General features: G+C 62.5%; 2 protein-coding genes across 7 annotated transcripts in view; one reads left to right on the top strand and one right to left on the bottom strand.

Annotated features, from left to right (window-relative positions):
- RNF214 (ring finger protein 214) overlaps positions 1-3636 on the bottom strand; it is a 9055-nt gene extending 5419 nt beyond the window's left edge. For all 4 annotated transcript variants that reach the window (XM_075521355.1, XM_075521357.1, XM_075521358.1 and 1 more), the window contains exons 1-6: positions 3274-3636; positions 2932-3169; positions 2482-2541; positions 1964-2104; positions 1094-1233; positions 6-74 (exon numbers count right to left, since the gene is read on the bottom strand). In XM_075521355.1, coding sequence (XP_075377470.1) covers positions 6-74; positions 1094-1233; positions 1964-2104; positions 2482-2541; positions 2932-3169; positions 3274-3620 — 995 coding nt within the window. In that variant the 5' untranslated portion in view covers positions 3621-3636. The remainder of the gene's footprint in view (positions 1-5; positions 75-1093; positions 1234-1963; positions 2105-2481; positions 2542-2931; positions 3170-3273) is intronic.
- On the top strand, positions 3499-24486 carry PCSK7 (proprotein convertase subtilisin/kexin type 7). Of its 3 annotated transcripts, none has more exons than XM_075521350.1 (16): positions 3499-3625; positions 4837-5316; positions 5787-5921; positions 6415-6580; positions 8391-8481; positions 9294-9348; positions 11172-11310; positions 11914-12014; positions 16923-17090; positions 18162-18269; positions 19320-19422; positions 21753-21909; positions 22066-22160; positions 22319-22412; positions 22748-22865; positions 23057-24486. In XM_075521350.1, the coding sequence occupies exons 2-16, from the start codon at positions 4849-4851 to the stop codon at positions 23465-23467; spliced, it is 2409 nt and encodes an 802-aa protein (XP_075377465.1). In that variant the 5' UTR covers positions 3499-3625; positions 4837-4848; the 3' UTR covers positions 23468-24486. The 3 variants fall into 3 exon arrangements, with proteins under 3 accessions (XP_075377465.1, XP_075377466.1, XP_075377467.1); XM_075521351.1 differs by lacking the exon at positions 3499-3625 and adding an exon at positions 3901-4374; XM_075521352.1 differs by lacking the exon at positions 3499-3625 and adding an exon at positions 4681-4700.

Raw genomic sequence — 24486 nt, 5'->3', positions numbered from 1 at the left:
CTTACTTTTCATCGGACTGCTCTGCAATCAGAGAAGCAATCTTGTTTTCCTTCTCCTCCTGCTCTTTCAGCAACCTGCACAAGAGAAAAAGGACAGACGGAGTCACCGACTGCGAAGCTGTTATCGCCCAGCCACTAATGCCGCAGGTCTCAAGTTTAAACACCATACCGGCACAGCTGCGCGCCCAACGTAACAACACGCTCCGAAGACTGCACCAGTCAATAAGCGTTTGAAAGCAACCACTAACATCCTCCAGGGCAAAAATTGTGCTGTATCATGATACTGCACAAAGGCTGTGGCATAGAACCAGAATCCACCACAGGGAGCTGTGCTGCTCTGACAACACATGCTTCACAACCATTTACTCAGGGTGAGACAGGGGCTGAGTACTTGGAACCATTCCTAAAGGAGCTTTGTCCAAAAACATCACCCAGCCCTCAGAATGAAAAAAATCAGACCTCTACGACACGACAGAACGGCTCCGTAAAAGTGCAAATTCACCATCCAGAGGAACCTCCAGATCTTCACAAACAACTCGCATCTTGCTTGCCTCAGACCCCCTCCCTGAATCTAGTGAGATTCTCTGCACAGAGCACGCGGCCTGTCTCACAGCAAAGCCCGACAGCAGCAGTCGGTCTTTCAAACCATTCGGTGTAAGGCACAGTCAAGCCTACCAAAACGGGAAATTTTGAGGAGAACAGCTTGGAAATGCCAAGGAGGCCCTACCCTAGCACTGCAACACAGCAGTCCTGCCTCCTGCGCAAAGGCCCTGGATTCTGAGAGACGGCGGCACACAGAGCCGAGCTGCACGCCGTCCTCGCCAAGTGCTGTCCACGCGTACGCCTAAGAGGCAAAGCAGTAACCCGCTGCCCCACAATTCACGTTGAGATCTTCTGTAAAGAAAAGCTGCTCTGTCTGTAGTAGCTCCATTCAGAACCGTACACGTCTGTTCTAAACTGCTCGCCAAAATACTCACTGCTTCCAAAAAGTTGAAAGTGATCCTCTTTTGCTTAATCATGTATACATCAGGGTTAAGCTATACCTTTTCTCCTAAAAAAACCCCCAAACTCTACTTGCTTTTCCATACTAATACCTTCTGCCTTTCTCACAGAGTTTCTCAATTTCTGCTTTCAGATCCTGCTCTTTCTGCAAGAATTCTTTCTTTTCTTTCTCCATCTTCTTCTTTGTCTCTTCTCGCTTGATCGTAACATCCTGAATGGCTTTCAGGATCTCCTAGAGTAAAACAAGCATCACGCAAATAAAGAGGAAAATTCCCAGGTAATGGTTTTGGTTTTAAACCCATTATTATTTTAGATTAATTGAAGAGAGATTACGAGATTACACAGGGCATCAAAATCTCTCATTTTAGTAGCTCCAGACAAGATGGATAGCAGTTATTATGAGGAAACCCGGGAGACACACAGACAGTCTAAACCACAGATTCTCCTGTCTCGTTAGAAGGATTTTAAGGGGCAGCGAGTTCTGCTCCAGCAGAACTTTAGATCTAGCCGACGGGTCACTGATGCTTCCTTTTGTCTGTGAGCTACCAAAAGGCCAGTGGTGAATCATTCAAATGATCCGTGAGCAACGGCCACAGAGATCTAAATAATCACACGCAGCTAATTCTCCTCACTTCACACCAGTTATCAGTTGGAAAAAAATGCTGCGCTCGTTGAAGAGACATTGCAAGATCACTGGCAGGAGCGGGTGTGCAGGCAGGATGCTGTGCTAGGAATTAGTCTCTGAACTGCTCAGCACCCGATTCGGGCAGGGGCCAGTCCTTAGCGCTGTAAAATAGCGTAGGACACAAGAGACACTGCCACACGGCGTGTCGCTGCCGCTTCTCACGGCCTGCTCTGTCCCCCGCTGTGCCCCTCCGCACGAGGCCAAAGCGGCCCCCCTTAACCGTGTCAGCGGCAGCGCTAACGGGCGGGTTAAACAAAAAGAGGGCTTTGCCAAATACCTGGTGGTTCTTCATCTCTTCTTCCCTCCGCTGCTGGAGCTGCTTAAGCTGTACCTGCAGCTGATTCTCCACTTGCCTCTGTTTGTCCAGCACCTCCTGGTAGCGCTCCTTCAACAAAGCCCTCTCGGACATCATTTTGTCCTGCAGCGGAGAGCGGAAATTCAGGGAGAACCCTGCCCTTCCCTCACGCTAAAGAGAGCAGGGACAGGGGCAGGAAAGCTCAGCAGTGTCTAAGAGCCCAGGAGGTGCCACTACCAAGAACTGCAGTTAAAGGGCTTCCGCTTTCAAAGCTGAGGCTCTCTAGATCAGAAAAGACGAAGGGAGGCACTGCCTGCAGCTGCAGCTAGCGCTGCATTTCCTCCTTCAAAAAGGACAGCTTAAGAACTCCAAGGCTGGTATGTACACGACAAAAAACACCCCGTGGGAAGAGCAGCGCTCCGGCTCCTTTGCCCGGGGAACGGCAGCGTGGGAGCGCGAGCGGCAGAGCCCGGACCCGGTGGCAGGGCTTCGATACCCACCAAGTTCTTCTCGATATCCTGATCCGTGTTCGCATCCATATCGGCCGTCTTGAAGTCAGTCTGCAAAGGGAGATGATTGCTGTCAGACCCCCCACCCCTGCAGCTTCACCCAGGGGCCGGGCCCCCGTCACCTGGAGGAACGCTGGCGGCGGCAGCGGGGCCCGCGCCAGACTCGGACTGCCCGCTCTTAACCGGCCCTCGTTCCACTCTTTTACCTGGAGACTGGGCAAGGCGCAGGGCAGCAGCCGGCAGGCAGCAGGCACCGACTCCGCACCGCCCTCGCCCCATCCCTCCCGCTGCTGCCCCCCGCGCGGCGGGGTTCACAAACGCGCCTTGAGGAAGCCTGGCCCCACGCACCCCCAAATCCCCACGTCCCCAGCAGCCGCGGGCCCCCCCCGAGCCCCGGCAGAGGCTCGGCAGCCCCCGCCCGCCCCCCCGCCGCTCGCCCACCTGCACCGCGATGTTCTGCGAGGGCCTGGCGGGGGCCGCCTCCGCGTCCGGCTCCTCCGCCGCCCCGCCGCTCTGCGCCCCGGCCTCCACGCCGCCGGGCCCGGGCTCCCCCTCGCCGCCGGGCGCCGCCGCCAGCAGCGCCGGGGCCTGGCCGGGGGCGGCCGCGGGCTCCGCCTCTCCGCCGGGGCCGGCCGGCGCCGCCTCGCTGGGGCTCTCGGGGGCGGAGAGGGCGCTCCCGCTGTGCGAAACAAACAGGTCGGTCGGCCGGGCGGGCACTCGCTCCGCCCGCCCCGGCCCCGGCCCCGGCGCCGGCGCAGGCCCCGGCCCGCCGGGCCCACCTACCTGCCGGGCGGCGCGGCGGGGCCGGGCTCGCAGAGGCGCGGCGGGGCCGGGGCGGCGGCGGGGCCGTCGGCCTGCGCCTGCTCCAGCGCCATGGGGCTTGCTGCGGGGCTGGCGCAGGGCCCGGGCCCGGCGGAGCGGCGCGGCGCGGAGCGGAGCGGAGCGGAGCGGCGCGGCCCGCGCCCCCGCCGCCCCGCCCCTTCCCTTCCCTTCCGGCGCCGGGAGCGGCGGCGCAGAGCGGCGCGCCCGGCCCGCGGGCGCCGCCCTGGCGGAGGGGAGGCCGCGCCGCCGCGGGCGGATGTGACGGGGCTGTCAGCGGCCGCGGGCTTCCGGCAGCGGCGCCGGCCCATGCCCGGTGAGCGCCCGGCGGGGGACGGGACGGGGCACGGGCACGGGCACGGGCACCGGCGGGGGGGCGGCAGCCCCGCGGCCCTGCCCGCCCCCTCGCTGGGGCAGCGGCCCGGCTGTCACGGACGCGCCGCCCCGGCGGAGCCAGCCGGGGCTGAGGGCGGCCTGCCCGGGCCAGCGACGGCGAGGGGGCGCGGCGGGCGCCCGGCCTGCCCCCGGGCGCTCTGGGGAGCGGCGGCAGGCAGGGGGGAGCGGCCTGCCCCGGGGCGCCGGCCCGCAGGACGCCGGTTCCTGCCCGGCGCCCGGGCGTGTCCGTCTGCCCCCGCGTCCCTGGCGCCCGCCCGGCGGAGCGGGGAGCGCCGGCTCTGCCCCGGGTGGCTGCGGGGCTCCAGCGGGAGCGGTCGCTCTCCGGAGGGGCCGCTCTGGGGCGCGAGGGGGCAGGCAGCGCCTTTCGCTTGGGGACAGAGTCCGGACCTCGGTGTCCAGCACGAACCGCGGCTGGCGAGCCCTGCCGCAGCCTTAGAAGCCGACCGAGGGAGGAAAACGGCCGGGGTGGTCGCTGACGGCAAACCGCTGCGGGCCGTCGAGCTCCGGGCAGCGTGAGGACGTGTCCGAGGGCGTGGGGAACGAAGCGGGATCTCGGGAGGCCCTTCCCGCCGTGCGGTGCCCTGGCTCGTGGCACGGGGGTCGAGCCGGGGCTCGGTGCTGCTTTCCACCCGTGCCGGGTGAAAGCGGGTTCCTCCGGCCCTGCAGTGGGTGAGAAACGAGCGCGGCGGGGCTCCCCCAGAAGAGGAACTGGCTCTTGGCCGCAGGTGCCGTGGAGCGTGGCATTTCTCGTGACGTCTCTTTCTGGGGAACTGCGCATCGGTAGTTTCTTGCCAGTTTTCCGCAGAGCCGGGCCACGACGAGAGAAGGAAGCGGCCCCCCTTCCGGCAGTTGGCAGTGCGGTGTGCTCTGCCCCAGGGCTGCCAGCCCGGCGGGCAGGGCCCCAGTTGGGATCGATCCCTGCCGCGCCTGGGTGGGGCCTCGGAGCCGCCTCGGCTGGGGTTCCCCTGGGAGAGGATCTGTGCTGTGCCAGAGGGGTCGGTGGCAAGCCCAGGTGTGCCGGCGTCGCCCGGCAGGAGCCGTGGGGCTCTGCGGGACCCTCCGGCGAGGCCGTGGCCGCCCTGTTCCGGGTCAGAAGAGGCTCTCACCGGTTTTATTTTCTGCTGTTTGCAGCCCGCCTGTCTGATGCCGCATTGGAAGCGGAGGGTGCCGCTATGGAGCGCAGGGATGGAGGCCACGCTCTGTATCCACACGTGCCTTTGGCTGAGTGCCGCCTGGGTCCCCCTCGCGTCGTCAGACGGACTGGCCGGCGGCGGGGAGCGCGCTCCCGGCACTGAGGCCCGGCACGGCAAGCTGACGTGGGCCGTCAGCTTGGATGCGCCCGAGGAGGAGCTGGAGCAGCGGGCAGAGGAGCTGGCCCGGACTGCGGGGCTGGTGAACATGGGCCGCGTTGGGGAGCTCAAGGGCCATTACCTCTTCACCTACCAGCCCGACGCCCACACGGCGAGCGAACCTGAAGCAATAAGGAGGTCGGTGGACACTTTGTTTACACAGCACGACAGTGTGCGGTGGCACTCGGAACAGAAGCTTCTGAAACGCTCGAAACGCAGCCTGCACTTTAACGACCCCAAATACCCCCAGCAGTGGCATCTGGTGAGTGGTTTTCCGGCTCCTGTTGCGCTAGCAGGCTCGGGCTGTTTGTCTGGCCACAAGCGAGCTCTCACGTGGCAGGCAAAACGGTCGCTTTCTGTCCTTGCGGCAAGGAGGAAGCACGCTGAGAGCTCGCCCTGCCCGCCATGCGCTCGCCGCGATAACGGGAGGAGGCGGCTCCCGCGGCTGGCCACACACCCATGGTGCTGGGGTGGGCAGAGGAGTTTCGGCCGGAGCACGCTGTACGGTTAACAGCCAGGAGCACGGTGTCGGCACGGGGCGCTCCGCTTCGTGGCTCGAGCGACTCTTGCTCGCTGTCCGTGACTGTCCTGTGACTCCTCCCTGCGCTCCCAGCCCGGCCCCAGCCCCGCACATCGCAGCCAGCCTGCCCGAAAGGTCTGGGAGCCCCTTTCCTCCCAGCTGACCCACTCCTCCGCTTTTCCTCTCCCCTCGCTGTCCTTTCTGGTGCTTAGAACAACCGCAAGAGCCCCGGGAAGGACATCAATGTCACGGGCGTCTGGGAACGGAACGTGACGGGGCACGGTGTGACGGTGGTGGTGGTGGACGACGGCGTGGAGTACACCATCAAAGACATACAGCCAAATTATGTGAGTGCCAGCTCCGCTGCGGGAGGGTGCGAGGGCAAGCCGGAGGCCCGGCGAGGCGGCGCAGCTGGCGCAGGCCTCCAGCGGGCTGGGCAGCACGGCATGAGCGTGCGAGTGCTCGGCTGCCGGCAAAGCCTGACCCGCGCTGTCACCCTGGGCTCGGCCAGGGTGGGAAGCGTCAGCGGCAAACCTTTCCCTGGGAGATTTTGCACCCAGGCTGCAGGTTTACCGGCCTTTCTGCTGCCTGTGGGAGGTAGCTGCTGAGCGGTGAGAGCTGGCCTCCCTGTGACCCGCAGCAGTTGCTAAAGCTGCCTCTGTTGGTCCCTTTCCCACAGCAGCAGATAGCAGTGTTGAGCTGCAGCCCTGTGTGGAAGCAGCCTCTAAGTTCCCATGACTTCCAGGCTGTGTTTCAGCCTGCGTAGCATGCTCCTAAGTCCTGCTTTTCCTGAAGAGAGGAGAGCAGAGCCCTGAGCCGTGACTGCGGGTCTGTTTGCAGAGCCCAGAAGGCAGCTACGACTTGAACTCCAACGACCCCGACCCTATGCCTCACCCTGACGAGGAGAACGGCAACCACCACGGGACCCGCTGCGCCGGGGAGATTGCCGCCGTGCCAAACAACAGCTTCTGCACGGTGGGAGTTGCCTATGGGAGCCGCATCGCAGGTACGTGCATGCCTCCGCACCCTGACGTGCCGCACTCCTGCCTGCCTTGTCTCATCTCTGATGCCGTGGGGCCGGGGCACGGCTCCGTGGGAGGGGTGGCTTGGCCAAAGCGGCTCTGAGTCAGCCGGTGCCTTGCTCAGGCTGGTTGGTCTGTCGGAGGGAGGAACTGGGCCCTGCCTGAGTTCCTCTCCAGAGGAGCTAGTTCCTGGAAGAGTGGGATAAGCGTGTGCTGGCGCAGCTCCTCCGGAGTACTCCCCGCACGCTGCCTGCCCGGCCACAGCGCTTTCGGCAGATGCGCATCCGTACCGCGCAGCCTAAGCCAGGCAAACGTGCCATGACGTGCCCGCTCTGGTGCAGCGCTGCAGGCTGTTGTCTGGAGGCACCGGGGAAGCAAATGTTTGCCAACCCCCTGCGCTCCCCCGGCCCTTGGTCTCAGGTCTGCCTTGTGCGGCCGGACAGGGCGCGAAGGGCCGGCTGCGCATCTCTCCCCTGCAAAGCCAGGGAATGTGCCGCTGCGGCCTCGGCTGTCTCCGGAGCTCTCACGCCCCTTCACAGAGGGAGGCGAGGTCTCTGTGCGGGGCAGGATGCGTCCCTGGCAGAGCAGAGGACGGTGCTGCTGTGCTCCAGCCGGGGACGTGATTCTCTCCGTGCTCGGCAGATGGTGCCACCTTCCCTGGCTGTGACACGGGGCTGGGGAGCGGGTGGGCCCCGGGGTGCCAGCAGGGTGCTGGGGGTCGGGAGCTCGCCCAAGGGCGCTGCAGGCAGCTCTGCACCCCTGCCCTGCCTTCGGCTCCCTCCCTACCTCGCCCCGACGGGGTGCTCCCTGAGCAGCCACCCTGGTCGCAGCGCAGCAGGGTCCCCGGGCTCCGGCCGGCCCGGGAGGCTGTGGGCAGATGTGGCAGCCTCGAGCTCGCCGGGGGGACAGGGAGACTGCCCTGGCAGCGTGGAAGCACCGGAGCCAGCGCGGTGCCGGCCGGCGCGCGGAGAGCCAGCGCATCCCTAGCTGGGCTGCTCCGCTCCTGCACGGGGGAGGCTCGGATGCGACAGTAAAAAGCCGCGTGTGCCGTGTCAGGCAAGAGCTGAGATGGGTGGGCGGTTGCACTGTTTATAAATAGGCTTAATTGAGACGCGTGCCTGGTTTCCATTTGTAACGTCCTTTGCCAGCCTAAACTGTGATGCGAAACGGTAATTATCAACGGTTTGGGTCACTGAAAACTCAGCACTGAGCCTTCCTTGGCTTTGTTGGAGAGGTGGCCTCGCCCCCCTGGTCTGAGCACAGTAGTTGGGGTGTCCTGCGTCTCTTGAGCCCTTCCCTCGGCAGGCAAGCGTGCCGTCCGTCCCAAAGCGATGCCTGGCTGTTTGGCGACTTGGAAGGGGAAGCAGTTGCTCCAGGCAGGGCCTAGCCTTGAAAAGCAGCGTGAAAATTGAGGGTAGGATGTGAAGAAGCCCCTGGGGAGCAGAGCTCTGGGGAGGGGGGCTCAGGGGCACCCAGGAGTGAGCCCAGCTGGTGTTTGGTTGTGCTGTCCCCGTCACCAACTTGGTTCTGGCAGTGGGACTGGAGGACTGGCTTGGCAGAAAAACCATGCCCAGCAGAGGATGTGGAGCCGTGCGTGAGGGTGCACCTACAATCCCTCATGCGCACCTAGCCCCTGCGGACTCATCTGCAGGGTTACGGCTCCGGGAGATCTGGTTCGGTCAGGCTGGGAGAGTGAGTGTCCCCGGCGTGAACCTGCCAAGGAATTTGTTTGCACTGTTTATACAGCTTACTTAGATCCACTTCGGTCACGTTCCGTTGTCCTTTGTCCTGCAGGCATCCGAGTGCTGGATGGGCCCCTCACCGACAGCATGGAGGCCATCGCCTTCAACAAGCACTATCAGATCAATGACATCTACAGCTGCAGGTGAGCCCCAAGGGGACCCTGCGCCAGGCCGCGCCGACACCCAGCGAAGGGCCGTGGGCTCCGCTCTGCCTGGGGAGGGGGTCACAGTTCGTGGCTGAATGCTCACACCAGCTCCTCTCCTCCGGTGGCTCCAGCTAGCCTCGAGGCACCAAAATCAGTACCGCTTTTGTGGGTCCTGCGAGCGCGCCTGGCAGGCAGGCAGCCAGGCTGCGAGGTGGCGGGTCTGTCCCACGGAGGGAACACGCTGCCTGTCCCCCTGGGCTTGGTGCCCGCCTGTGCCCTGCAGTCTGGCTACCTCGGGGGCTCTGCGCAGCTGAACCTCGAGGGGGCTTGCAGCCGGGCGTGTACGGTGGGGCTCTTTGTTACTGCTGCTAAGAGCAACAGCAGTATTCCTCTTACTGGGAGAGCTGGCCCGGGCTGTGCACGGCACCTATGGTTGCAAGGCCTTCTTCTGAGCGCTGCTGCAGCTCATCCCGCAGGCTGGCTGGGCTGGAGGGGGCACTGTGCCCCCCGCTGTGGCTGGGGAGCCCCGGCTGAGCCGTGTGACGGGGACTGGAATGTGTGAGAAGCGGGTTGTTAAATAAAAATCAAACATTTTGTCCACTGGAATCTGACCCAGGGGCACAGTGCAAACACGACAGTGATATCCCAGCAGCGAGGGGCCAGCCTGACGGATGGGAAAGTACAGCACCCTCCAGTCCCAGTCGTGGTGCTGGGACTAGCTGGTGCCCGCCTGTAGCTCACTGTAATGGGAGGAAGAGTTGCTGTCTGCGACTCCCGGGGCTGTCACTTCATAGTGTCTCTCTTTGCAGCTGGGGTCCAGATGATGATGGGAAAACTGTGGATGGCCCCCATCAACTGGGAAAGGTAAAAAAGAGTCCCAGCAGCACAGGTCACGCCTGGGCTAGCCCTCCGGCGCTTGCGGTTTCTTGCCTGCCCGGACAGGCGAGGAGGGACGTTGCTGTGGCGCAGCGCACGCCCGCTTCCATCGCTGCCAGCAGAGGTGTTGCACGTTACCGTGCGGTAGGGAGAGGTGACGTTGCTGCGGGAGGGCAGCGTTCAGGCAGCATTAGATGAGCTTTCCAAGGAGAGACTGGTTCCAGCAGGAAAATGCTCTTTCGCAACCTGTGGTATTATTCTGACAACTTTTGCAACCCAAGGGATGCTCTCCGCTCAGGAGACCGAGCATTCCCAGTGCTAAGGGTGGTTCTCAAGGCAGGGAGCGTGCCTTCAGATGCTAGGAATGCATAAGGGGCTGGGGCGATGGCTGCATTCGCTCTCAGCGGGACCGCAGCGGGGGGAATTGTCAGAGCTGAAGCTCCTTCCCGGGCCGTTACAGCGTTCTCGCAGTGCCCGTGCTGCAGAACCGCTGCAAAAGACTCAGCTGCCCACGCCTGGCTCCCGCTGCCCAGGTGCCACAGCGAGGGGGCACAGAGGGGGCCCCAAAACTGGCACTGCATTGCTCCTGGGATGTGGTTCTGCTTAATTTCTCTTTTGCTTGGCAGCCTTTTGCTGTACTTTTCTAACCGCAAGATAGCAGTTACTGTGCTGTTTGGAGCAACGCTGACAACTGAGCTATCAGTTCACGATGACAAATGGTTTCCAGTTCTGCAAGTTAATTTATTCTCTTCCTGCGTGCAGAGACAGCTGTAACAAGCTCTGGGATACAGAGCACAAGCAAAGCTTGCTTTACCACAGCCGAGCGTCTGGAGGGCTTTCTGGCCAATGCAGTATGTGCCTTCACCTGCCGAAGGGAGGGCAGAGGAGGAGGGTTGGTTTCCAGCGGGATTGCTTTCTTGCTTGTCCATCAGACGCATACCCTTTGTCTAGGCGGGAATGACGTCCGTGCAAGGTGTCGGCCTGGAAACGTGCTTCCCAAGCAGGGCTGGTGTAGTTGTGTTTCTCAGCGAAGGCAAAGCCCAAGCGTATGTGGGAGCTGAGGCCTTGCAAAAGGGCAGCAGCCACGTGTGGGTAGTCTGTCGGCAGGAAAGCCTTGATGCTCCAGAAAAGCCAGCTCCAGAGTGAGCCCTGCTGAAGCTGGGAGGGCTAGGGCTGCTGTGTTTCCCCTGGAGTTCAAATGCTGGCCAGTCTTTGTGCTGTGATTGCCTGGAAGTTTTCAGGCATTGCCGAAAACTTCTTCTCTTTTTAATGCAGAATCCGCTTAGAATCATAGTAAGCTGTAGATGGCCATTCCCCAGCCCAGACGTTGGCCGCATCGCTGCCTTTGTAACACGCTCGCTCTGGAATCTCGGTGTCTGGTCAGGGCTGTAACAGACACGGCTCCCTGACTCTGCTAGCCGGGTGAAATACGGCCCGGAGGGGTTGTGGCTGGCCCCACTATCACCCCGAGTACTTGGCAGGGCTGGTTATTGAAATCTCAGAGCGTGGACTTTGGTTGCTGGATGGAGATGCCAGGTCAGAGCTTTCCAGCACGTCCTGTGGCTGCGAGCACTCCTCGGGGCGGATGCTCCCCCAGCAGAGGCAGCTCGGGAGAGGCACACGCGTCCGTCTGTGCCTGGGTTAGCAGCGAGGTGCGCCGCGAGGTCCGGGACAGCCCTGCTCCCCCACGGCTCGCAGCCGGGCGTGCCAGCCATGGCTGCTGGCAGAAACCCTCTGGTGTCAGCGGGGAAGGGCACGGGAAGGGCCCGCCTGCCTGCGTGCCCTGACCAGCGATGGTTCCTTCTCCGCAGGCCGCCCTGCAGCACGGCGTGATAGCGGGGCGCAGGGGCTTCGGGAGCATCTTCGTTGTGGCCAGCGGCAACGGCGGGCAACACAGCGACAACTGCAACTATGATGGTTATGCCAACTCCATCTATACGGTCACGATAGGTGAGTGCACGCGTCTTCTGTCTCGTTCCTTCCCAGCGCGGAAAAATGAGATCGTCCCAATAGCGCAAAACCTGCCCAGCTGGAAGCTGGCTGGATAGTGGGAATCTGTGGGAAAGTGTCTGTCCTCTGGGAATGAACATGGCAGCGTGTAGAGGTGCTGGGATTCAGCCCTCGAGTCTGCAGTTTTCTTTTGACCTACAGAGCAAGAGGAGGCCAAAGAAATTCCTGCCTGCGTTCAGGCCTCCATCGCTGGGGCTGCGACAGACGCGCTGCCATGTTGAGGGAGTGACCTGAAATGCAGCATTCCTATCACGTGTTTTAGAAAAGAAACGTCTCATCCGTTTTCTCGAGGGCAGAAGCTACATGAGGGGCAGGAGATCTGTCTAATATTAGGCACAGTGAAAAGTTATTTATTGTGACTGCCTTTCCTGTAGGTCTTCCAGCCATGAAAAATACAGGCTTGGGTCCGATTTCCCTGCCCAGCTCCCAGCCTGTGGAAAAGCACAGCTAGCAGGACAGGTCCTCAGGGGCTCGTCACCTTGCAATTTCAGCAGTTAAACCGAAACAGGCTTCATATGGTTGATGCCTTTCACTTTTTCCCAGGCGCGGTGGACGAGACGGGCTCCATGCCATTCTATGCCGAGGAATGTGCCTCCATGTTAGCGGTGACCTTCAGCGGCGGGGACAAGATGATGAGGAGCATAGTGAGTACTGTGCAAGGCACATGTCTTCCCCTGTGCTCTGCTGGCCGCACCTGGCCGCGGGGCTGGAACGGCCCAGTGCAGAGAAGGGATGAAGCTCCGTCCCTTCTGATGGCCGCGCGTCTGCCTGAGGCGGGTACGTGGGTTCCTTTGTGAGGCAGAGGACGAACGTGCCTTTTATCTAGGTCCTACATAAATAGTGCTCTGAGAGGGAAGCTCCCATTTCTAGTTGTTCCCCGTGTCGTCACTGTCTGTCAGCCTGTAACTCGCAGTGCGGTGACCCTCTCTCTGCAAGGGTGTTCACGGGCACAGAGCTCCTGGCCCCAGACGCAGATCCTGCGTGTGTCGTGTTTGTCGCCTCAAGCGCAGGCAGGATGTCAGACCCACAGGGACAAGGACCGTGCTCCCTTATCTCCCTGCTCTGCGCTGCTGGGAACTGCAGGCAGACATCTTCTGGGACGGGGGCCGCTTGGGTGACCCCTAAGAAATTCCTCTGCACTGTGTCCCTGGGAATGTCATCCAGGGAGCTCCCCCGGCGCAGCCCCAGGGACAGCCAGCAGAAGACAAGCGTTATCCCAGTTGTGTGTGTGCCCCCTTTGCGCAGCGAGGAGGGAGCCTGGAGCGAGACTCCCGTGCCCTGTGGGCTCTCCTGAAGAGAAAGGGGCAGGGGCGGCTGCGGCTCAGCCCTGCGGGGGCTGCGGCACACCCGGCCCAGCCAGCCCCCCTCGCTTCTGCTCCGAAGGGGTGCGGGAGCACGGACGAGCACGGAGGGCTGGGAGCAGCATCGGGCTCTTTAAACTACTTGGCCCCAGCTCCTTCTCTGTTCTGGCACGTGTGCCTCTCCCAGCTGAATTTTTCAGAATATTTTTATCAGCTTTTCCTTTTTTTGCCAAAAAATGACTTATTGTCAACAAAATGTCCTTTTTGCCCGAGCCAAACAGCCGGGCCTGTTTTCCCCAGCCCCAGGCCTGGCTCAGCGTGTTCCTCCCTTGGTGCTGGTGCACTCAGGGGGCTGTCAGGCTAACCAGCCCGTACGGCTGTGACCCGTTCCTGTCCTGCGGTGCCAGCGGGGACTGCAGAGCCCAAGCCTCCCTGGGGCAGCTTGGGGTAAACGTCACTGGCTCCCAGGCCTGACTGTTTGGGGTTGGGGTGTCCCTGGCTTGGCAGGCACCGGGAGGATCTCCCGTCAGGACGGGCAGTCCCCAAAGGCACTTTCCTGGCAAAGCCGATGAGGCAGCGAAGTCCCAGTGGCAGACCAGCATCAGCAGTGTGTGCTCGGGGGTCTCTGGGGGCCTGGCGGACGAGGGACGGTGCCTCGGGTGCTCCTGCGAGCAGGGACGTGCAGCTGTGGCTCTGTGCCTGCCAGAGAGGAGCTGAATCCAGGCTTGTCAAACAGGCTGCCCCGCGTGCTGGGTAAACCGGGGAAACAGGGAGAGCCTGGGTTCCTCAGCCACCTGGTTGGGACTCGGCAAGCTCCTCTTGCAGTCCAGAGCCACAGCAGGAATCCGTGCCTAACCAGAGCACGGCACAATCTGCCTGGAGCGATGGCTCGGCTCATGTGGCAGGGAAAGTAAAACCCAGAATGGAGCTAATTTTTCCTTTCAGAAATAACTTCAATTGTCCCGAGCTGGTTTGGAAACTACTGACGCTAGGAAAAAAGGAAACGGCAGCCAAGCAAGGGCTCTGCTGCACTTTCATCAGGAGTTCCAGAGTTTTGGGTTTATGTCCAGCTTCCCCCAAGCCTGCTGCTGGTGAGAGCGCTTTGAAGGTGTCAAACGCCCCTTCATTTCGAATACTGGCTTTATGGGACACTAACGCGGGAGCTGGTATTCCCTCGGGGAGCCAGGACGAGATGCCACGCGTAGCCTGGGCACGACACGTGCCAGAGAGCCATCCTGTTTCTTCGCAGTACCGCGAAAGCTCCTTTAGCGAGCCCGTGCCATGTTAAAACTTACGTGCCCCTTTTTCTGGAGGACAGTCTGCTCCTAAATGCCCTTTAACTGTGCTTCAGTCATGTCAGAGTTAACTTCTCAGCAGCCATCAGCTGGGTTTTTTTCTTTTACCAGACTATAAACTTTGTGTGGTTTCCTTAATGGGAAGAATTTGATACGGCTTCTGGCACTAGCTGCACTTCCTACTGAAAGTTTATGCTGCTCAGGGTGTTCTTTGTAGGACGTGCAGCATCCCGAGCGCAAGCTGAAGTTGTTAACAGCTGGCAGAATGTTACGGAGTCAAGCACCGACGGCAACAAAACTTACAGCTTTTGGCAGCGGGGGCTGTCTCCCCATGGGGAGCACAGGGAGACAGACACATTCAGTTTGCAGTGAGGTGGCATAATTTGGGAGCCTCCTGATGCCTCTTTTGAGGCTCTGCGTGCTCTGCACAGCCCCGTGTGGTCCCTCTGCAGAGGCCCGGTTGTGCTGGAGTGACGCTGGGGTCAGCAGCGAAGATGAGGAAGGTCGCAAACCGTAACTGCCTTGAGTTTCCCCCGAAGTTGCTTAGTTCAGGCCCGGTCCCTCTCTCTCTCTCCCCCCCCCAAAGAAAACCAGCTGCATTCATCGCTTCTCAACTGGGATACGTGGTCCCTGAAGCGAGGGTCTCCCAGGACTCTTTATGGTGAGCTTGAGCTCCCCGTGAGTAGCGGCTGTCTTAAGCAGCAGCAGCTCGTTTGAATTGGTATTTTGGTCCTAAGGCAGCAAAGCTCCGCGCATGTGACCGCAGTACCCTGGAGAACTGTTGCGGTATTCGAGTTTGGGGTGCGCGTGCCTCTCCCTGAACGGGTGCTGGTTTTCATGCGCGGGGAGCAGAGCTAAGAGGTGTCACCTCCACAGGCCCCAGGGATGTGGGCTGAAATCGGAAGCTTCTCGCAAGAGCTCATCCAGCCTCTGCAGCCAGGCTGGCTGCGAGCGGGGGCGAGGGGAGCAGTGCCCCCGAGGGACCCTGCTGTGCCTTGGCTGTTGCTCCCCCAGGCCAGAGCAACCACCCGTGGTCCCGAGCGGCGTAGAGCTGCTGTTCCTTATCCTTAGCTAAACGCTGTGCAAACGGTGGCTGCAAAGGTGCCTTCCTGCCCTTGCCCTGGGGAGAAGCTGCCTGAGCCACTCTGCTCAGCCCCGCGCTGGACTGTTTGCGTCCCAGCTCCCAGCACGGGGCCGTATCTCTCGACTGGGGAGCTGTGGTGTTGTCCTTCCCCCCCTTGTACGGGTTTTTGCTGGGTCCCCACGTCCTGGCCAGGAACTGTCTGGGAAATGTTTCCAGGCTTTTCAGCAGCTAATCCCTGACCCTCTCCCCCTGCTGCTGCCCTGCTCTTGCTGTTGTTCTGGTCTTGGCTAAGGGAGGATGACGGGATCTCTGGCTGCCCCTCCCGTCTCCCAGCCTGATCTCAGCAACCACAGAGAGAGAGAAAGCTCATGTGCTGCAAATTCCTCCCTGCTGTCTGGGGGGAAGCTGCCCGTGCAGAAGAGACGGCTGGGAGACGGACAGATTAGAGGTGGTTCATGCAGGCAGGGCTTTAGGGCCACCTCCCCATGTCTTTCCTCTGGAGGGGGAATCCTTGGGCATCCAGAGAACTTTCTTGTTTTGTCTGAAAGCCTTCTACGAAGGGGGTCAGAGTCTGGATGCTGGCCTTGGCGTGCCGTACTCGGACTGGGTGCTGCCCCGCTGCCCCAGCTCGCCTTTCCCTGCCCGTTTCCCTGTGGTCAGGGAGACAGGAGGTGTCCCTGGGCGAGGGACCACGGGCGCTCAGCTGCAGTCCCTCCTTTTCCTCCTGACATAGCAAATCTCTTAGGAAGGGGTGTGAAGGTGCTGTGTGAGTGTCTGTGGTCCCCTTTAAAGGGGACCCGGCACGATGCAGAGAAGCCCAGCTCTTCGACCCAGCATTGCGTGCAGCAGTGCTCTCCCCTGCCTGGGCCATCACGCTCCGATTCCCGCTCTGTGCCAAACCTCGCACCCCTCTGCCTGCTCAGAGGCTTTCCCACCCGCTCACCTGGGGCAGACCGCATTTATCAGACACGCCGGGCTGGGCTGGCTGCCTGGCAGAACGGGGAAAGGCACTGCTGGCTGCACAAAGCACCCTTGTAATTGCCGTAGCAGCAGTGCAGCAGGGGCTGGGTTAGCTCCTCTCTCCCCAGGACAGGCAGCTCAGCCCGGCCAAAGGCGTCCTGCAGGAGAGAAGGTTTTCACTGTCCTCAGCAAATAATCGGGTGCCCCCCAGGGCCCTTGGCGCTGGGGGAGAGGGCTGGCCGGGGGACCCAGGCTGCTGGGGAGGAGAGCTGCTGACTCCACCGCTTCTCCCTTCTCACTTCCAGTTTTCCAAGCCTCCTCTTAATGTGTCCAGCCAGCCCGAGGGGGATCTTTTCCTCCTCATCAGGCTCGTGGTAGAGCAATAGAAGTTACGTGAGCATTGCGGATGGAAACGCGCAAGCAGTAAATCAGCGCTGCAGGGCTGTCAAGAAAACCCACCAGCTTGTGCACCACCCTGCACGCTGCTGGGGTGCTCATGCAGTAAATGAGGACCCCGGCCTCCCCGCAGGGCGCCCGGGCTGCCCTCGCTCGCAAGCTCTCCGCCATCTGCCTTGTTCTCTGCCAGGAGCGTGGTGGCCGCTGGCCCTGTTTTCTGCCTGTTGTGCTCGGGCATTGCTCATTTCTTGTTTGTGTCCAGGATGATGGTGGGGAGCCCCAGAGCCCCCATCTCTCGTGCCCTTTGCGTAGTGCGGGGGGCACGCTCTCCTCTGTCCCCGGGGCTTTTGCCAGCAGTTGTGTCACAGGCTGAGCGTGGGCTGCCGGTGGAGCTGGGGTGGCAAGGGCGTGGCTCGGGGCCGGGACTGCGTGCTCCGTTGCTCCGGTACCTATCCCAGCCACCCCAGCATGGCAAACGGTGGCCTGACGGGAGGCATCTCTCCCCTTTCTCGGCAGGTGACAACAGACTGGGATTTGCAGAAGGGCACGGGCTGCACGGAGGGCCACACAGGGACGTCAGCTGCCGCTCCTCTTGCAGCCGGGATGATCGCGCTGATGCTGCAGGTGCGGCCGTGTCTCACCTGGCGAGACGTCCAGCACATCATTGTCTTCACCACCACCAAGGTGAGCGGCCTTCCCTCCCTCCTGCCGCCCTTCAGCGATGCTGCAGGATGGCCGAGGTCCTGCTCTGCACATCTTTGTTTACGTCTGCCTGCCCCTCTATAAATCTCTCGGTTGCCTGGCTCCCAGCGAAGGGATTACGTTTTCCCCTCGCCCCTTGTTCCTCCCAGGAATGCGGCTGAGGCATTTTCCTCTGTCGTGATAATAAATGGGTTATTTGCTCCAGGAATGCCTCCATCTGCCAGCGTGCAGGTCTTCCAGGGGCTCACCACGCCTCGCCCGCCGACACCGGGAGCGTGTGTGTGCGTGCGGTGCGGCTGGCCCAGCCGAAGAGCCGGCACGCATCTCTGCAATACCACCCCGCAGTCCGTGCAGTGGGAAAGCGAGAGCTCTGCCCTGCTCTGGCCTTTCCTTGGGCTCTCCAGAGAGGCAGGCTCTTGGAAACAGACATAACGGAGGGCTCGGCAGCAGACACAGCCCTTCCTTTCGCTCGGTCTCGACTCCAGCGCAGCTTCGCTGCGGAGCGCAGGAGTGGGAACCGACTGGAGCTGCCCGATTTGGCTTAGGGACAGGGCTTCTTCCGCAGCCCTCTGGGGAGCAGGAGTCCATGTCCGGCTAACGCTGTACTCGCTTTGGCACAGGGCAGTGTTTTCCACAACTGCAAGCCAGCATTGCCAGAGTACTACAACCCGATAAGTGGTGGGACCCGGATCTGTCCTGGCCCAGCTCGTGTTGATTTAAAGGACTTGGTTCCTTCTCCCCAAGGCTTCTGCCATGCCACAGGCTGTGGCTTGGGCAGCAGGGAGCAGCTGGGATGTTTCAGAGCAGAGGCATTTGTGCCCTTTCGTGCTGCTTGATTTCCTTTCTGAGGAGCTGGGAAGCCTGTTTGTCCTGGGACTTCTTTCAAACAAAGGTCAACCTGTTTCTTTCTAATAAGGCCATGTGGGTTTGCTTCCCTGCTGCTGCGGGATATTTCTGAGCCTCCTTCCCTTCGGGCCCGGTTGCCTCTGCTCTGGGTTTGCAGGGCTGCCGGTGTACCCCAAGGTAACAAGAGCGCCCTGCATTTCTTTTCAGTACGAGGATCGTCACGCTAAGTGGGACATCAACCAGGCCGGCTTCAGCCACAGCCATCAGCACGGCTTCGGCTTGCTGAACGCCTGGAGGCTGGTTAACGCTGCCAAGGTAATTCCCCTCCCTGTCCCAGGCGTGCCCCGGAGGCAGCTAGAGCAGACCCAGGCCGGTGGCGACGACAGGTCCTGTACTGGCAACGCCGTGGGCGGACACTGTTGCCGTTCACGGCCAGTGCTTTGGCCGTCATCCTGCTGGCCCTCGCTATAAGGCTGCTTTTGGTATGAAGTAATGAGGCTTTCGGCAATGCCTGAAACCTGCCCCCGAGCTGCTGCTCTCTCAGCACTATATATAGCCATGGGCAAGAGCCTTCGCTGGTGGGAGATGACAGCTCTGATTCATGGCTTGGGGAGTTTTGTCAGCAGCCCCAGCACCATCCTCCCTACGCAGTGGGCTTCAGGGAGGGTGTCATGCCCCAAGGAAGCAGGGTGTTCTCAGCTGGCAGCTCTGGGCTCCACGTCCGGGGGGCTGCTGGGGCTGCCAAGGGAGTGGTGTGGTCAGAGCAGGCAGCGGCATCCCCATCTCTTGTCCCTGTGCCCCCAGTTGCATGGAGACCAGGACACGTCCCTTTGGCACTTGCTCCTCACTCGTGCGTAGAGCACCGTGCAGCTGTGCCGGGTCGCTGCCGGTGGCCAGCAGTGCCCCCTCTTTCACAGGGGCTTTCGGGCTGCTCTCTCTTCCTGCAAGGCTTGGGGTTCTGCTACGTTTCCTGCCCCGCTGTGCCTGGGGTTGAAATGGAATGGCTTCAAGTAACCCGCTCAAAGCCACTCGGGTGGTGGCAGAGGCAAACCCAGAGCTGGGGAGTCCCGAGTCTCGACCAGCCCCTCCAGCCCGTGGCAGTCGCTTTCCTTCCACGCCTAGGCGTGCGGGCACTGCTCTCCAGCCCTGCGGCGCTCGCTGCAGCCCGTGCGTGCTCCCTGGGTTTGTGTGCCCCAGAGCAGCGTCAGGAGAGGCCCCTTGGCCTGGCCCCAAGCTGGGCCCACGTCCACACGCATTAAGTGTGCTACGGACAGGAGCAGCTTGCAAGAGTGGTGGGAGATTGAGAGATGAACGTGCAGGGAGGGTGCAACCTCGTGCTGAATCCTCTTGCCTTTCCCCTGACAGATCTGGGAGTCCGTCCCATACCTCGCCTCATACGTGAGCCCTGCGCTGAAGGAGGGCAGGAGCATCCCGTTACTGCCGCAGGAGCTGGAGGTCACCTGGAACGGTAAGAGCAGGTGTGCCATGTGAGAGCACGTGCTCGTACACACCGAGGCCAGGGATCCAGCCCGTTCCCTCTGGCGTGGGGCGCAGCTGGGCACGCTGGCAGCCTGGCAGGGCAAGCCCTGGGCTGTGTGAGGCCACAAAGGGGTTAAGCGTTGGGCTGCCTGGGCTGTTTCCTCTCTCTTTCCGCTGCCCTTCCCCGGGGGATCTGTGTCTGTTGATGTGGTCCCCTCCTCGATAACTCCGTCCCATAGATTGATGTCTTTGAGGAGCCAGACAGGCATTAGCGAGCATGGCCAGGCTGGGCAGCAGCCAGACCTGCTCCTCTGGCTTTGACCATTTTAGGTAATGCTCCAGCTCCTGACTTGGCCAGCCTCTGTCCACATAAACAAGGCACTGCTCTGGCTGCTACCAGCGGGAAGGAGAGCTCGGCCCCAAGCCCTTCCCGGCTCCCCAGCAGGGCCTGGCTCTCTGGCTGGGCACAGCTTCTTGCGCCGAGGCTTGTCCCACCGGAGATGCTGTCCCAGGGGGCCTGGCCCTGCGCCCCTCGCTGCCCCAGCTGCAGCTCCTGGCAGAGGCGCTGGGCGCTGGCAGCGCCCGGAGGCTGTTCCTCAGGCTAGAGGTGCCCCTGGAAAGAGTCTGGGGCTTGGCAGGCCGGCACCCCCTTGCAGGTGGTCCCTTCCCTCCCCTCCTCGCCGCAGGCTGAGGAGATGCTGGGCAGGCGCTGGGCACGCGTTCTCCCTCTCTCCTGTTCCTGCCCGGCTGGGCTGGTCCAGCTCTGCAGCACGCTGCTCCCTTGCGGGTACCAGCACCGCAGGGCCCCAGAGGGACAGACGGACAGAGGGGTGACACCCTGCTCCTCGGGCTGGCAGCGGGGTTGGCCCTGCTCTGCCTCTGAGGAGAGGGTTGGGGGTCAAGCAGCTCCTTCTGCCCTAAAAGGAGTTGCGAGCTGAAAGCTGGGCAGCAAGCAGAGTTTGGGAGAGGCAGAAAAGAGGCGCTTTGGAGAAGAATGCGCAGAGGAATGCGTGGCCGGGGGCACTGCTGTCCCCCAGGTGCGGCAGGCTGGCTCAGAGTTAACCCTTTCCCCACGTAGCCCCAGGGAGCGTGCTGGCCGGCCGCTGCAGGCAGGCTGCCTGGTTCTGGGGCGCGCCCGCCTCCCCGCTTGGAAGCTGTTGGGGAGCACCCACCTGCCGCTCGGCCGGGGCTGCCGGGAGGAGGCCGAGCCACAGGCTGAAATCCGCTCTGAGGCATCCCAGGGTTTCCTGTGCTATAATTAGCAGCTCTGGGGCTGTGAGCGTCCGCGGAGCTGCGAACGGTTTGAGATGGACGCCGGGCTTCTCATCCCGGTCCTCTTTCCAAGCCTGGCTCCTGTGGAGCTGTGGGTTCAAAGCAGCCTCCGGGGCTGCCAAAAGCTGGCACAAATCCAGGGCGGGAAGGACCTGATGAAGGACGAGGTGTTATTTCATTGCAGTGGCCTGAGCGCTCTGGGTGGGCTCCTGAACCCCCAAGCCGTGAGTCAGGGCCGGGGTCAGAGTCGGATGCCGGGGAGCCCGCGGGGCAGTGACACAAGTCGTGCGGGCAGCAGCTGGGCCCCGCTTGTGAAATGAGGATTCGGCTGCAGGCGAGAGGCTGCTGGTAAATGAGAGGGCTGGGCCCCCTCCTTGTGAGCAGAGGAAAGCGTGGGTTTGTATCGTCTTCCTGCTCTGGGACGTGCTGGGAGATGCCCGGCAGTCAGCTTTTCCACTGCTAATGCTGCTGTTGCCTTTCACCCCTCCTTCCTCACCACCTCCTCCTCGCCCCTTTCGCACCATCCTTTCCACCCTGCCTGGTCCTGGCTGAACGCGGGGAGGGGACAAAGGGCACAGCTGCGGACAGAGGACAGCCAGTACCAGGTGCCTCCTGCACCTCTGGTCTGGGAGGACCTGACTTCTCCTGGCCCGTGTCAAGCGGCCCGAGCACGCTGTGGGGTGCCCGGGAGGGAGCGTGCCAGGACACCTTCACCTGTGCTAGCCGGGGAGGCGTGTGGGTGGCTCGGCTCGGCTCGGCTCGGCTCGGGCAGACAAGGAGGCTCCTCGCAGAGCGTGGACCAGGGCCAGGCCTCTGAGCACAGCACGACGTGGCTGCCGGGTGCTCGGCAGAGCCTCCCTGCGTGGGGTGCGGCTGCCCTGGCTCCTGCCTCTTGCTCCGGGGGCACAGACGCGCGGGGCAGCTGGGAGGAGGCAGAGACGAGCGTGCGTGTCCTGCTAAGTGGCACAGCAGCCCCTTAGGGCCAGCTGGAAGCGGGGACTCCATCCCGGCCGCCAGCCTTGGCAAAGCCTGCCTTCCCTTTCCCAGTCACCACCGCCGACCTGCAGCTCTCCGGCATGAGAACCCTGGAGCACGTGGCAGTCACCGTCACCATAACCCACCCCCGCCGCGGCAACCTGGAGATCAGGCTCTTCTGCCCCAGCGGCATGATGTCCCTGATAGGGACCACCAGGAGCATGGACTCGTAAGCACCGAGGGGGACGGGGGTGCGGAGGCTCGCGCTGCAGGGCAGGACAGCCAGCCCAGCTGGCCCCAGGCAGGAGGGCCAGGGCCCACGTCCCGCCCTGTGGCTCGGGCTACGTTACCCTCTCATGGGTTGTTTCTCCTCACTCTTTGGCAGGGACCCCAATGGCTTTGCTGACTGGACGTTCTCCACGGTCCGGTGCTGGGGCGAGGAAGCACAGGGCACGTATAGACTGGTCATCAGGGACATCGGTGAGTCCTGCCTTCCAGGGGTGGGGCGGTGGCGGCAGCTCGTGCCGTGTCCTGGGGAGCTGCCAGCTCAGCACCTGGGTGGCTGCGGGTCAGCTCCGTGCAGCGTCACCCAGCCAGGTAGGAGAGTTCCCCGCTGGCCCAACCTGTTTCTTCCCCAGGAGACGAGAGCCTGAGGCCTGGGACCTTGAAGCAGTGGCAGCTGACCCTGTACGGCTCCTCCTGGTCCCCAGCAGAGATGAAGGAACGGCAGAGGTAGGACGCCACAACCCCGTCTCGGCGGGGAGACGGGAGGCGGAGGGCTAAGGGGCGTCATCAGAAGCCTCTGAGCAGGGGCTGCTTGGCTGGAGCAGTGTTGCCGCGAGGTGCGCGGCAGGGTGAGGCTGCAGCCTGGCCGCCGGCCCCGGCACGGGGCGCTGGGGCTGCCCTCAACCCCCTGCACAGGGGAGCCGTGGGCCGTTGGCTGGGTCTGACCCAGGAGGGCCGCCCGCAGCGGTGGAAGAGGCACTCCAGACCCCCTGTGGGCATTTGGGACCCTCCCTGGAGCAGCCCTGCCTGCGGGACCCTCACGGGGTGCCTCTGTCCCCCAGGCTGCTGGAGGAAGCAATGAGCGGGCAGTACCTGAGCAGCGACTTCTCCCTGCCCTGCCCTCCGGGGCTGGAGATCCCCGAGGAGCAGCGCTACACGATCACAGCCAACACCCTCAAGGTGAGCCTGCCCGCGGGCCGGGGGCACTGCCGGCTGGCGCCGAGCGGGGAGGCCCCGTCCTCTGCGGGAGGGACTGGAGGAGTGGGAACCTGCCTCGCTCGTCCTCCTGGCGCCGTGCCTTCTCCGCTGGGCGACCGCAGGGCGCCGGGGTGGTCGAGGGCTTTGTTTCTTAGGGGCTTTCCTCCTCGCAGACCCTCCTGCTGCTGGGATGCTTTGCCGTGTTCTGGACTTTCTACTACATGCTGGAGGTTTGCCTGACCAGGAACAACGTGGGGCTTGACCTGACCTGCAACGGCTCCACCGTCTGCAAATGGTACCAGCAGGGAGGGAAGCACAGAGCCCTGGAGAGCGGCCTGGAGATGGAGTCTGTGCCGCTCTACCGGGAGAAGGACATCGAGGACGTCGAGATGGACTGTGAGCACCCGGAGCCTGCCCAGGAGGACGAGGGGGAGGAGGGGTCCTGGACCCCCACCCGCCCCAACATTCCCAGCAGCAGCAGAGCTGCGAGCTTCCACGAGGCGGCCCCCGCCGGAGCAGGGTACCTTGGCCGGGAGGTGACAGCTCAGCTCCTCTCAGAGGACAGGGAGCACCAGAAGTGCTAGCCGGGGCTGGGGGTTTGAGCTGCATCCCTCCCACTCGGTACGTCCTTCCCAAGCACGGGCAGCAGAGGCTTCCCGAGCCGCCGGGGACCGCTGCCGTTGTGTCCTGCGGAAGGCGGTGTTGGAAGTGGCTCAGAAACAAGGAGAAAGAGTGCTGGCAGCGGAAGGGGAGCTTCCCTTTCCCTCGCTCTGGAAAACAAAGCAAGCCTTAAACCCATTCCTAACGGAACCTGCCCTGCAGCGACGCTCAGGGCTTCCCTTTGCGCGGGGAGCAAGGCCCCGCACCGATGCCTCCCGGGCGCGTGGCGGCCCTGGCGGAGCCAGGCACGGAGTCCCCTGCACACCGCGGCTCCCGCGGCCTTGCAGCGCGGGGAAGAAGTGTCGCTTTGTCCCCAGTTTCTGCAGAGATGTGGCAGGGCCCCTGGCAGCTGCCTCCGCAGGCAGGGACCCCACAGCACTGTCGTTCGCCTGCCCCGCCGGGCCGGGGGCTGGCCAGCACCCACCAGTTACGCCCAGCTTAGAAGCGGGGAGTCACTTTGCCCGTCTCCAGCCAGTGCTTGCTCCCTGTCCCCTGTGCTCTGACCCCGCCACCTCCTCCTCCTCTCCCGCAGGCACGCGAGCAGCCGTGTGGTTTGGGAGGCAGGAGGCAGCCGGGCTTTTTCTCGACCGTCCTGCTCGGGGGGGCAGGACGGGGCCGTCCCTGCTGCGGCGGGCACAGAAGCACCTCTGGCTGCAGGTACCACGGCAGCGCGAGCTCGCTGCGGCCGCTTCCCCCGGTTGCCTCCCCGCCGCTTGCTGGGGCATCCGTTGGTGCCCGGTGCCCAGGAGGGACGGGGCCGTGGGCAATGCCTGCTTTGGGCCGGGAAGGGGAGGCCGAGTTGCTCTGGCAGTGGCTCATCTGCAAGCGGGGGTGGCTTGTTCATGTGTCTTTGGGTTCGTTGGTTTATTTTTTTAAAGCTGGGGTTTGTTTTTTAATCAGCAAAGCCCTTTTGTGTAGCTTTCCAAATAAAGTCTTAAAAACC

This window comes from Mycteria americana, chromosome 19, assembly GCF_035582795.1.
Source record: "Mycteria americana isolate JAX WOST 10 ecotype Jacksonville Zoo and Gardens chromosome 19, USCA_MyAme_1.0, whole genome shotgun sequence".
NCBI lineage: Eukaryota > Metazoa > Chordata > Aves > Ciconiiformes > Ciconiidae > Mycteria > Mycteria americana.
The sequence above is the reverse complement of the archived record's forward strand: the minus strand, read 5'-3'. Positions and strand labels throughout refer to the sequence as shown.

Coding starts and splice junctions, on each gene's coding strand:
- PCSK7 (XM_075521350.1), top strand. CDS start 4,849: ATGCCGCATTGGAAGCGGAGGGTGCCGCTATGGAGCGCAGGGATGGAG. Junction 18,270..19,319: donor GGCTGGTTAACGCTGCCAAG/GTAATTCCCCTC, acceptor TTCCCCTGACAG/ATCTGGGAGTCCGTCCCATA. Junction 22,161..22,318: donor ACTGGTCATCAGGGACATCG/GTGAGTCCTGCC, acceptor TTTCTTCCCCAG/GAGACGAGAGCCTGAGGCCT.